An 11,948-nucleotide genomic window follows, 5' to 3' on the forward strand; every position below is an offset into this window, starting at 1 on the left:
CGGGGAACTTCAGAGTTTAAGTTGTGGATATAAAGGCCATGATTTATTTTTTTTTTTTTTTTTTCCCCTGCTGCACTTTAACTTCACAATTTTGTGTGGGATCCGTTCGAAGTGAAGTGAACTGTTCTGCTGTAAATGCTTTTCCGACTTTGTGCAAAGTGGAAGACCGGTGGAAGTGGTTACCTTTAAATCGGGTGGCGTAAGAACGTTAGCCTTCAAATTATTTTAGGTGTCGCACGATATTCCTTATTCGGACCATCTACTATAAGTGATAGCAGAAGTTTCATCGGTACTACTACTTTACTTATACTACTTGTTTAACTACTAAAGTCATGTACAGGAAGTCCTTGACAAGTCTGAACTCACATAGTGTGCATCAGTACCCATGTACGCTAACACAATGCTAACATCGCAGTCGAAACATCAGAACAGTCTGACCGACGCCTGGGAGCCATAACGAAGGGCAAAAAGCCCACCCCCCCAAAAACCCCAAACCAAACAAAAGAAAGCTAATGTAGCACAACCCCAAACCAAACAAATATATTTCCACGTATAGCGCTGCTTGTTAGCATATTTATCCATTCTGCTCACGAAGTATTTGGTGAGTTTAAACTTTGTATCCCAACATGATGGCACACGACTGTATTAATACATTTATGGAAGATTACAATGTAAAAAGAAATTTAAAAAATTGATGCCATATTTGGTAAATGTTTGTGTTAACGACAGATATGCTGCCGAGGCAGGCATGCTAACGGCTACGCTATAGAACCAACAAAACATTGTAGGTCGAGGATGTCGTAGACTGAGGACCTCCTAATGATCATAGTGCTTTTAAAGGCACCAATAATTAACCTTTGGCGATCAATAAAGTGTTTCTGGAATCTTTCATCTTCCTTCAGGAGGATTTCTATTAGCTGTCGAAAAATGAGAAGATCGGGCAGACAAAACAAAAAAAATCTTTATATCTTTCTATGAATCAAATGTCTAATCAGGGTCTTTGGCTGTGCAGAAGACATGGAAAAAGATCATTTGTTCTCCATGTGAAGCCTGATGAAAGAACGCAGTAAGAAGCGGCGGTCTGCTGAACATCTATTGAAAAACAAGGCCACGTGTTCTTGAGTTTTAACCTGTTAAGTTCCAGTCCCAACAGCTATAAAATAATAAACCATAGATCACAACAGGTGCCTTTGCAAAGACACTGCGTCATTAGCAGTTCGTTAAAGAGTCCGCGAACTCTCCATGAATGTACCTCCGTACTGAAACATTTCTTCTATAAAGCTAAGCCCAGGAGTTCAGGGATGGATAGCCGTACATATTCAGTCCAGAACATTATCAGGTGGATTATCGGGTCTCTCTCCGCAGACTCTTGTTTCCTCTGTTTGATCCTCTAACTGTTGAATTATTTGCCTTCACCTGCTCTCCCTGATCCTCTTTTAAATCCTCCTCTGCTGCCTTAAATATTCATGCGTGAATGAGACTCAGAGGAGGCTCTGTGAAGGAGAACTCTTTTGTTAATTGCCACATGAAAGAAGAAAAACAGACTCTGTATCTGCGCTTTAATAAATCAGACGGCAGACAGAGGTTGCCCTGACATGAACAGCTCCGCCGCGATCTCTTTGATATGTCGCGTCATACGTTCACGCTGCATGCGGCTTCAGAGTTCATTCGCCGTTTTGAATATGTCAGGTTTAAAGTATTGAATAAATATCAAAGGGATATTTTTTTCCCCGTTGTTTTCCTCTGGTGCCCTATTTATCCCGAGGTTACATTTTCTAAGGTGTTCATCCATTTCCTAGCTAGAACAAGACAAAGATTGTTGACACGTGAGCCATATGGGGGTTTTTTTGTTTTTTGTTTTTTTGCAGTTTCGAAGGTCTAAAAGGAGTGTGACGACTATTAGTGAAGAGTCAGTAAGAGTCAGCAGAAGTCATTCTTGGTTTCGGGCTCAGATGTTTGGCAGTTTGACAAAGTGGCCTTTGACAGAGTGTTGCAGAGTTTAAGGTGTTCTGTGTTGACCTAGCTGTCAGGTAGGATTGAGCATGTTTGGTAGAACCACCTAGTTTTTGGTGCTGATGCTTTTCTGAGTCTGGTCAACTTCTCTTGTTGTTCTGTTGAAGTCTGTGGGGGTGAGTCAGTGTTCAGAGCCTGGTGGAGTAAGTTTAGAGAAGGTTGTCAAAATCCTGGCCCGGGGCCCAATTATGGCCCGCAACCCTCCCAAAACTGGCCGGGACTTAATGTCAATAATAATTTAAAATTAAGTAAATATAGATATATAGAAATAGTATATATATGTAAATACCATTTCTATATATCTATATTTACATATATATTTTTTCTATATATGTAAATATATTAAAAATTTACACACGTGTGTGTGTGTAAAATTGCATTATATATGTATATATATGTATATACATATATATACATATATAATGCAATTTTACACACACACACGTGTGTAAATTTTTAATATATTTACATATATTTTTTTATATGTAAATATATATATATATATTTACATATATTTTTTTATATGTAAATATATATATATATATGTAGCCCCCTGAATTCCTGAATTTAATACAAAAAACTTCCTTAAGACAGTATGTCAACTATCAGGAACGTGACTAACTCACTAGTTTGATTAGCAAGTGTTAGAGAGTGTCATGAGATCATTAGTATTTATTTAAGGTTAGTGGATTAACACTGGAGCTCGTTTTTGGCCATTGTCCAGTTTTTAGTGTTGTCCACCTGTGTAAGATAATTCTATATACAGTGTGTGTGTGTGTGTGTGTGTGTGTGGTCTACAGATATTATAGCAGATTTTTGTAAAATAAGTTTGAGCTGTAAAAATTAGTTTGGAGTCAGGATTAGAATAAAAATGGATTAGGGATGGTGGTAAGGGTTAAGGTGAGTTATTCATGTGTATTGGTTAAGGTTAGATAAGCTGTCAGTGAGGGCAGCGGTCACCAACCTTCATCAAACTAAGAGCTACTTCAAGGGTACTCAGTAATATGAAGTAGCTCAAAAACAACACGTACAGTACAGTTTTCCGATGCATTATATCTATGTGAAGTACCCACAACTCAAAACAAATATGTGTGTGTGTGTGTGTGTGTGTTTTGCTCCAAAACTATTTTTAGTGGAATTGAAAACAAAGAAAAGAGGGATTCTTAATGAGCTCTGCCCCTGCTCTGAGACCAAAACTAGGCCAGTCAGGTGTGTGTATGTGTGGTCGGTGTGCTGACACACACAGGAGCAGCGGTGGGACCTGAACCAACCTGAAAGCATTAGCCAGGTGTCTGTTGCAGCAGCGCTGCGGAGACAGAATCTTTCAGTTGTTCCTGGTAAACATCGCAGCACATTAGGACGACATCAGCCGCGACGGCGTGGACAACGACGAGAACACGATGAAGAACATCCTCGTCATTATCAAATAATGAAGAACAAAGACACAAGCAGCTGCTGCTGACAGTCCCGTTGTTTTTCCTCCATCTATTTACTGTCTGCTCGGTGTTTGTTGGTCTCTTTAGATAGAAAACAAACAGTGCTAATAGATGTTTATCTTCCGCTGACAAACATGTCCTCACTGCTGCTCTGGTGGTCTTCCAGACACTCATAAGGCACAAAGTGCCCAAAAGTGTTTTGATCGGGTGTCAAACATATGGCCCGGGGGCCAAAACTGGCCCGCTTGAATTTTGAAAATTAAAAAAATGACCGTGGGATGGCCAGGTACCAGAGAATCTCCTAATTGTTCTATACTAAAAAAGGAACTTTTTTGAAATATTTTTGAGGGTTCTGTTGATCATGGGTGGTCCGCCGTGCTTTCTTGCCGGTAGCATTATTGTGACAATATTTGTGGTCAAAATACTAATATACTTGTAAAAATGACATTGTTCTGGGCAGATACTTAAGTCACTCGTGGCAGTTCTGTGTTTATCCGGACACCTTTCCAGGTGGGACGGATGTGTCCGCTGATTTATCCTCCCGTGTTTTTTTCCGTCATTGGTTCAAATTAGAAGCGTCTGTAGCGGAGTCGAGAGGTGAAAGCGAAGTGAGATAACTTTTCTGACTCCGACATGTCAAGGGCAAGTCCAAACATATCTGGGTGGTAATAGACACCTGTAGTGTAAAAAACACTGCCATTTGTCTGAACAAAATGTCATCGCAGAGCTGTGACCCAGGGGAGGCTAAATTCCTGCTCAAACTGGAATTCCAGCCACTAAAAAGTTGATGAGAGGACGAGGTGGTCGCTGTCATGAGGAGGTGACGATCAAGGAGAGCATACTAAACTCCTGCAACATATTCTTTTTGCTTTCTGAGAAGTTAAATTATTTGAAACGTCTACATATCTTTACATTCATACAGCATGTTTGGATTTTTTTTTACTGGTAAATACCCTTTTGTCTTCATTGTGTACTCCACATATTGATTCTTTAAACCTTAAAAATACCAGTGTTTTAGATTTTTCCTCACTGCTCTGCGTTCAATGTGCTGGAACTGTTGGGTTAACGCACCAGTGACTAATGAAGTCATTCTTTTCTATTCTATTCTGTGCATTCTAACTGGTGTGAACCACCACAGAAGAAGAAAGAAGAAAGAAACGGAGAGGCTGGTATGGCTGGTCAGAGTGTAAATCTGAGGATGCTGGTCTGTAAATGTACGCATGATTTTGACAATGAAAAGGGACCAGAAGATAGCAGTACCGTAATGCAGCAAACAGTTCCAAAAGGAGTTCTAGTCCCACATTTCCACATAATATTTGTAAAAAAAAAAAAATCGTCGTCTCCCAGAGGATTTGAGGTTTTGTGTTGGAGCTGGAAGAACTTTCCCACCACAGTTTCTAAGTTTTTCTCTTTGGTAGCGACATGTCTGAGACGCAGTTGTCGACCTGAAAGGTCTGCACCATTTTCAGGTTAACATCATCATTGTCTCTGGTAAAGGGTGTAGCTGCGCAGCCTCATCTGAAAACGCTGCACATACGGGGCGCATGAATAAAGAATGAAGTGACGTGAAATAGATTCCTGCAGTCATGGCCGTTTCCTTCACCGACATCACCTGAGGACATTTATCAGACGTCGTCCTCTGGAGACAGGGACCACGACTGCAGCAGATGCTGAGGTGGAAGTTTTAGTCTACGTGTTCGACACATATGAAGGAGTGGTTGGTCACATGACGCCTCATCTGTCCCTGTGATATTCCCACAATGTCAGGATCTACTTTGTCAAATTTGATGCGGAATCTCACTTAGTGTACTGACCAATGATATTTGATTTTTTGGGGGGCTGGACAACCAAATATAAGGAAATTAAAATCACATTTATGTCTAACAATATTATGTGATGTTTATTCTGGAATCCAGCCGTGGGCTGGATTGGGGTTTTCTGTGGGCCAGATCCAGCCTACGGGCCACCCGTTGATGATCACTGCTCTAGGGTTTTTCTTCTTTCTGGGTATTTGTGTGTGGTTTATTTCAGCGTGACACGACCTGAACCACGTTGTTTTGTTCCTGTTGGTTTCTTGGCCAGGAGAGCTCGACCTTGTTGTTTCCTGTTCATGTGTTGTGCATTATAAAAGGTTTGTCACTGCCGTGCAAATGCGTGGCCTTCGACTTCTCTTTCAATGGCTTCTTGTCTCATGTAGGTTTGCATTTTTCTTTAAATGTTGCTGTATATGAAAAAAAAAAAAAAAATATGTTGCTGTATATGAAAAAAAAAAACAAAAAAAACAAAAGAGGAAAAAGTCTGATTTTAAAAATAGTGTCGTCACTGAATCTTTTTTTCCGTGGGAAACCAACAAAGTGTGACAGAGTGTTCTCCACTAACCCCGTGTTTTAGCGCTGAGTGGCACACAGACGACTTTATAAATAGAACCATTGCTTGAAAAAATGTGTTTCAAGTGATTGTTTTGTTTTGGTATTCTTTCTGCTTTACTGGTTTACTGGGAGGGCAGCCGTGATTGTCAGTTCAGGTCCCGGCCCTGGCAGGGCTCCTGTGTGGTGTTTAATGGATGGGTTAATGCAGAGAGGAGTTTCCCTTCAGGGAGTAGAGGAAATAAAAGAATGTAATTAAAAATGAAATGAACCTAATTAATCCAACTTAGATTGGTTAACTGACAGCACCAGCACGTCTTGAACCGGGATAGAAGCTTCAAAACCCGCGTCTGGGTCTGACTGATGGAACGTCCAGCAGCATCACTGACCAGTGCTGCCATGAAGCAACAACCACAGCAGTTACCCAGCAGCCCTGTGTGGGCTTTTAAAATTTTGACTTTTAAAAAATGTTTTCAGAAAACATTTTGACCACGTGTCAAACTCAAGGCCCGTGGCCCAAATGTGGCCCGCCAAGCCTTATTGTGTGGCCCGCCAAGCCTTATTGTGTGGCCCGCGGGAGCTTTAAAAGCATTTCCCTTATGATAAAGTTCATGCTGCCGAATTTCTTAATTGATAAATTAAAAGGTTTTTTTTTATTACAGAGCGATGAATAATATTTGTAACTTGAATAGATAATAATCAATCGCAGAAACATTTATTCATATGTTATGAAGTTCCTGTGGCCCTTCCTCGGGCACTATTTTGCTGATGTGGCCACATAGTGAAAGTGCCCCCCGTCTCAGATAACCACCAGTGCCACCTAGAGGATCGGTTCTGCCACTCACCCTCAGTCAAGCCCATGTGAATGCTCCAGTAGTTCTGCAGACACTGCAGCTCCTTCTTCATTCCCCTCTTGCAGCGGCAGTCATACAGCGGGGAATCCTGCAGCACCTCTAGCGCCCCCTGGCACTCCTTGGATGCCAACATGGTGCTGCGCTCCTTGTCCCCGCCAGACAGGCACTGGCGCATGATCCGATAACGTGAGCTGCACTGGCTGTTCTGGTTGCACATTTCTGAAGCTCGGACACAGTCCAGAGGTTCCCGCCAGCTGGGGGCGATGATTTCATTGTGACACACACACACATCTGGAGAGAAAGAGAGAGAATGTCGGAGTGAAAGTCAGTTTTTATGTTATGTTTTGCCAAAAATTCTTGACTGAATAATTGTGTAAATTAGGAACCATGTACTTTATTAAGTGTGTATTAGGGAGCAGAAACAGTACACAGTACTCCATAAGTACTGTTCTAATGTCTGAGGGGAGCCATTAGGTACTATTCATTCTATGGATATATTTTTTTCAATAATGAACAAATATTCGCTGAAATATTGCCAGTATAATTGTTTTATGTTCATCTCATTTATCGTTCTTCGCACTTTGGAACTTAATGTTTCGCAAGGAGGACGAAAGTACAAATGTCAGCCAATTAAATCTGACATTAATCTGACATGAGACATTTACTCAGCCTAATACATATCATGCCTGTCAGGTTCCAATATGTACAGAACACAATTGCAGTTCCAAAAAGAATAAAATAACACACACCCCCCCCCCCCCCCCCCTTTTAAACTTCTCCTTTAAAATGTTTATTGCCGATTTTACCGTTTTATATCAGCACAGCTGTTTAATGTGGGATTTTATCTCTTTCACAGGAGCCGTGAGCATAAAAACAAAATTAGACATTAACGGCTTCTCTAGCATTTGTTGCTAACAAATATTGCTCATATAAACACTGGGAAATGTGAGAACAGAAGGCCGGGTTACAACGTTATTGCTGCACACCTCCGAAGTCAATAATGCCGCAGCTCCACACAAGGAACGTGACGATAAAAACTCAAGTTTCTTTACATATACAGAATGAAACGGCTGATGGTATTTTACAGTTCAAGTCCCTACGGTCTCCTCGAGACAACGACACAGGCACCAGAGGCTGTTAGCCTTTCCTTTTTGTCTGACCACGGTCACTGCAGTGACTCTGGTTTAATTCAAGTGATCTTCAGGGACATCTTAAAACTGAAACCCCCCCCCGCCCCCCCCCCACCTGTTGGCTATTGTCAGACCAATCCTGAGTGCCTCTGTGTGCTTAATTCCCAGCCCTTCTCTGACAATTCAGGCAGCTCCTCTGACACTGCAACCATTCCAGCACCAAGGACAGCGCCACAGCACCCCCTGTGGTTACTCAGCGAGCCAACAACCTGGAAACAGCGGTGAATGGAAACGTCTACATGTCGTTTCATGTGTCGGCTCGGGGACAGAGATGATGCGATTACTTGGCTGATGAAGTTAAAGTACTGCAAATCAATGCAGTAAGGAGTCAATTGCAAATTCCCATTCAGCTCAATAACCTATTTTCGAATGACAGAGATGTTTGAAATGACTCCAGGGACCGACACTACACACACCCGCAAGGGTAATTCAGAAACGACAATTAGTCTCTCCCTCCTGTTGACTTGCAGTTTCAATGGAGGTGATTTCAGCCACAAAATATTCGCCCGATCACAATTACATCAGCTTCACCGTTGGGGGATTGACTTAAAGTTCAGACCATTGTTTGAATAGAAAAGTCACATTTTGGACACTTGTTCTGTACCCTCACCAAACAGCAAAAAAAATCAACTACTTCAACATGGAGGACTAGTCTACTACAACCACTACTACTTTCATAAGAATAAGAAAACTACTGTCTTGGGTGGTGGTGCAGTATACTGGTCTACTAAGTAAATCAATGAAGTTTGTTGACTCAAAATTTCAAATTTAAACTCGATGAAGTCGTCGACTCATCGACACCCTGCGTTGTGACGCAGTACGTGGTTTTAAAAAGTGACACAAACGTTGCTTTCATGTCCTTAAAATGCTGTCCGATGCTCCATTCGTTGTCCTGTAGTGTGAGGTGGTCAGTGAGAGCAGCACATGCAGCACCTGTCACCTGTGTCCTGCTGTGATGAACAGGTGTCTCACGTGTGGCGTGTGAGAGTGAATTCCCTCCTGCTGTGCTAAAAGTGTTGCTTCCCTTGCGAGCAATTTGTAAAACTAAATCCGGCTGAAACAGATTTGCGGAACCTGGAACGGGGCATTTGTACGGCACGACTAGCGCACCCTGCAGGAGGAGGAATGACATTGCGTATGTTTACCAACAAAGACTAAAACGCGGTGTCTTTTCTGCTGTTTTTAAAGAAACAGCATATATTTGATTTGATGTTTTTGATAAAAACTTGTGATAAATGTATAGCTGATCTAGACTGGTTCCCTGTGGATTAGTGGAACCACCCAGTGGAATCTCTCCCCACAGACTCCTGTCAGCTCAGAGGGAGCTGGTGATCAGATAAACATGTCATATCAGAAAGAAGAGAAGAAAAGAAAAGAAAAGGATGATGGATGGATGATGGCGGTTGGATGGTTTAACGGCTGCGTGGAAAGATGAATGGATGGGTGGATTGGTTCGTGTGTGTGTGTGTGTGTGGAGTCATTTGTACCGTGTCCTCCTCCATAAACACTGACCCCTTCAGGTCCAGTGTTCTGTATGCGGAGCCCGCTCTGTTCCTAATGAGCCAGAGCGTCGGAGGTTAGGGTTTAAGGTCACGGGTCAGGTCTCTGTCTGGTCGTCGGTGTGTGGAAGTCTAGGGTGAGTAGGTCTGCGAGACTCTACAGTGTCCATGGGCGCGTGCGTGCGTGCGTGTTTGTACGTGCGTGCACACTCACCTAACACAAACACCACAGTGATGATATTAATCAGGATCATGTCGCGTCCACTTTTAATCCCACACATTACGAACTATAGACTCTCTCTCTCTGGTTTTGGTTTTCGGTCCGCGTCTCTCCCTCACTCGCTCCCTCTCTCCTGCTCTCTGGACACCGACATGATGATGATGATGCTGCTGGACTCACTGGAGTCCGGACTCTTCGACAGCTCCGCTCTCTGTTGGTCTCAGCCTGAACTCAGAGGAGAAGTGTCCACCACATGACTCGCCGAGCCGACGCGAACTATCCGAGTCTGATCTGCGGTTCACAGCGGGAGGTCGCTGGTCCATGAGCGGGGCAGTGCCACAGTTTTACCCCCCCTCCCTGCGTGGAAACTTGACCCGCCGGACGCCCCTCCGCTCTCACCCCGCTCACTGTCAACTTTCTCCCGTCGGGAACCGTGTGAACGTCGTCCGAGTTCAGAGGTCTCCTTCCCGCTGCTCCTCACCAGCGTCAACACGAGCGAGCGCGTGCGTGTGTGTGAGAGAGACACAGTGTCTGTGTGCGTGTGTGTGTGTGAATTAGTTGATCCGGTGTCCTCCACACCCGAACAGCGGCAGCTCCGTGCGTAATGGCGCACGCGTCCCTGGTGGTGATGCTCTGATCCACTCCAGTGTGTGCGCGCGCGTCTCCTTCAGAAACCCACTGAGCCGAACCTGGAGGAAATCTCTGCTCCTGCTACTCCTCCTCCTCTTCGTCCTCCCCCTTTTTTTCCTCACCCTCACAATCACACTTTCAGGCACAGTCGCAGACAGAGCGTATCGGCACCAAAGGAGGATCTCTCTCTCTCTCTCTCCCCCTCTCTCTCTCTCCCTCCCCCTCTCTCTCCCTCCCTCCCTCCCCGGTATCTTTCATATTCCATGTACCCGCGCCAGTACAATTGTTCAGATTAACAGAGTCTACCAGTGGCTGTACTTTTCTCTCTGTTCTCCTTCCACCTCTCTCATTGGCCTCATCTACTTGGTGACCTTACTGGAATCATGTGTTCTCCCTCTCCCTGCTCCGTCTCAGACCAGTTTCCTTCTCTTTCTTCATCTGTTTACCTCACTCTGTGTGCTAACTGGTTCACTTTCCTAACCTCACACTATGTACCCCACAGGCCATGACCTCTATGACCCCTGCCCCCATGTCCATTTCACCCTGTCTTGTCTCCTCCTGAACCTTACCCTGTCTTCCTCGCTCTCTCGACCTCTGTATCCCTCTCTCACCTATAGTTTAGCCCAGGCCTGGACAAATGTTTTGACTGGCGGCTCACAATGGGGGGGAGGAGGGGGGGGCGGGTCAGGTGCAGGTAGATGGAGAGTTAGTGTTAACTAAGATAAATGACATGGAAAAGTCATGCATAAAGGTGCTAAAATGCTTGTATTATTTTGTACGCCCTCTATTGGGAAAACATGGGTATTGCAGGGAAAAGGCAGAAGTATAATGATAATATAAATAAATTATACAATTTTAAAAATTTTGGCGGGCCGAATTAAAAAGCTGAATGGGCCCCATCTGGCCCCCGGGCCTTAGTTTACCGATGCTTGGTTTAGCTTTTCTTTTCTATGCAGTAGTCTGCCTACAGCAGTTTTTTCCTCCTCCTCTTTGACTCTCTCTACCTCCAATTTCAGCGTACCTCTCCCCTCTCCCGGAGTTGTGTGTTCCAAGGGGGCGCCAGAGCACCCATTTAACTTAGATGAGAATGAATGAATGGATGGAATTGTTCCAGGGAAAGTGATAAAGGAGAATGACTCCACCGGGACAGTGAATATTTAAGATTTGGTTTTCATTTTCAACCAAAATCTTTTTTTTGTTGTTGCTTGAAGGAACATGGTTTCCCTTCATCCATTCAACCCTAACCGTATGTCTACCTCTCTAACCCACGCACCTCTCCCTCTGTCTCACCCTGTAGCCTACTCCTATCTCCCTAATCTTCCTTGTTTCCACCTTGTTTAGTGCCCTCTACCCTCTTCAGTATCTGTTCACCTCGCTCCTTCTTCCTTTCTTGAGTCCCCCCTCTCTCTCTGTGATTTGCTCTCCCTCTTTACCTTTCAATTTATACATTACTGCATTCGCTCGCTCTCTCCCTCGCTCTCTGTTTATCTGTACCTCTCTCTCCCTATTCCTCCGTCTGTCCTCCCTCCTCTCTCTTGTCTATCCTAATCTCTCTCTTCCCCCCTCTCTCTCTCTCTCTGCCCTGTTACTGATTCCTAAGAACAAGGTCGTTGTAATTAGTGTGGATTAATGAGGTGGAGTCAGAGGAGACGTCGGTGGAAATGAATCATCAGCGCAGGTCGACACCGGCTAATCACAACAGGCACAGAGATCAATCAATTTATCAACAGAGTGGTTAGA

At 43.8% G+C, this 11,948-nt stretch overlaps 1 protein-coding gene across 1 annotated transcript in view; it reads right to left on the bottom strand.

The window, feature by feature from the left end:
* Positions 1-10,395, bottom strand: part of gfra2b (GDNF family receptor alpha 2b) — a 52,147-nt gene extending 41,752 nt beyond the window's left edge. The window contains exons 1-2 of the mRNA XM_008324426.3: positions 9,573-10,395; positions 6,661-6,960 (exon numbers count right to left, since the gene is read on the bottom strand). Coding sequence (XP_008322648.1) covers positions 6,661-6,960; positions 9,573-9,639 — 367 coding nt within the window. The 5' untranslated portion in view covers positions 9,640-10,395. The remainder of the gene's footprint in view (positions 1-6,660; positions 6,961-9,572) is intronic.
* Between the last annotated feature and the right edge of the window lie 1,553 nt (positions 10,396-11,948).

The sequence above is a fragment of the Cynoglossus semilaevis genome, chromosome 14 (genome assembly GCF_000523025.1).
Source record: "Cynoglossus semilaevis isolate Cse_v1.0 chromosome 14, Cse_v1.0, whole genome shotgun sequence".
In the NCBI taxonomy this organism is placed as follows: Eukaryota; Metazoa; Chordata; class Actinopteri; order Pleuronectiformes; family Cynoglossidae; genus Cynoglossus; species Cynoglossus semilaevis.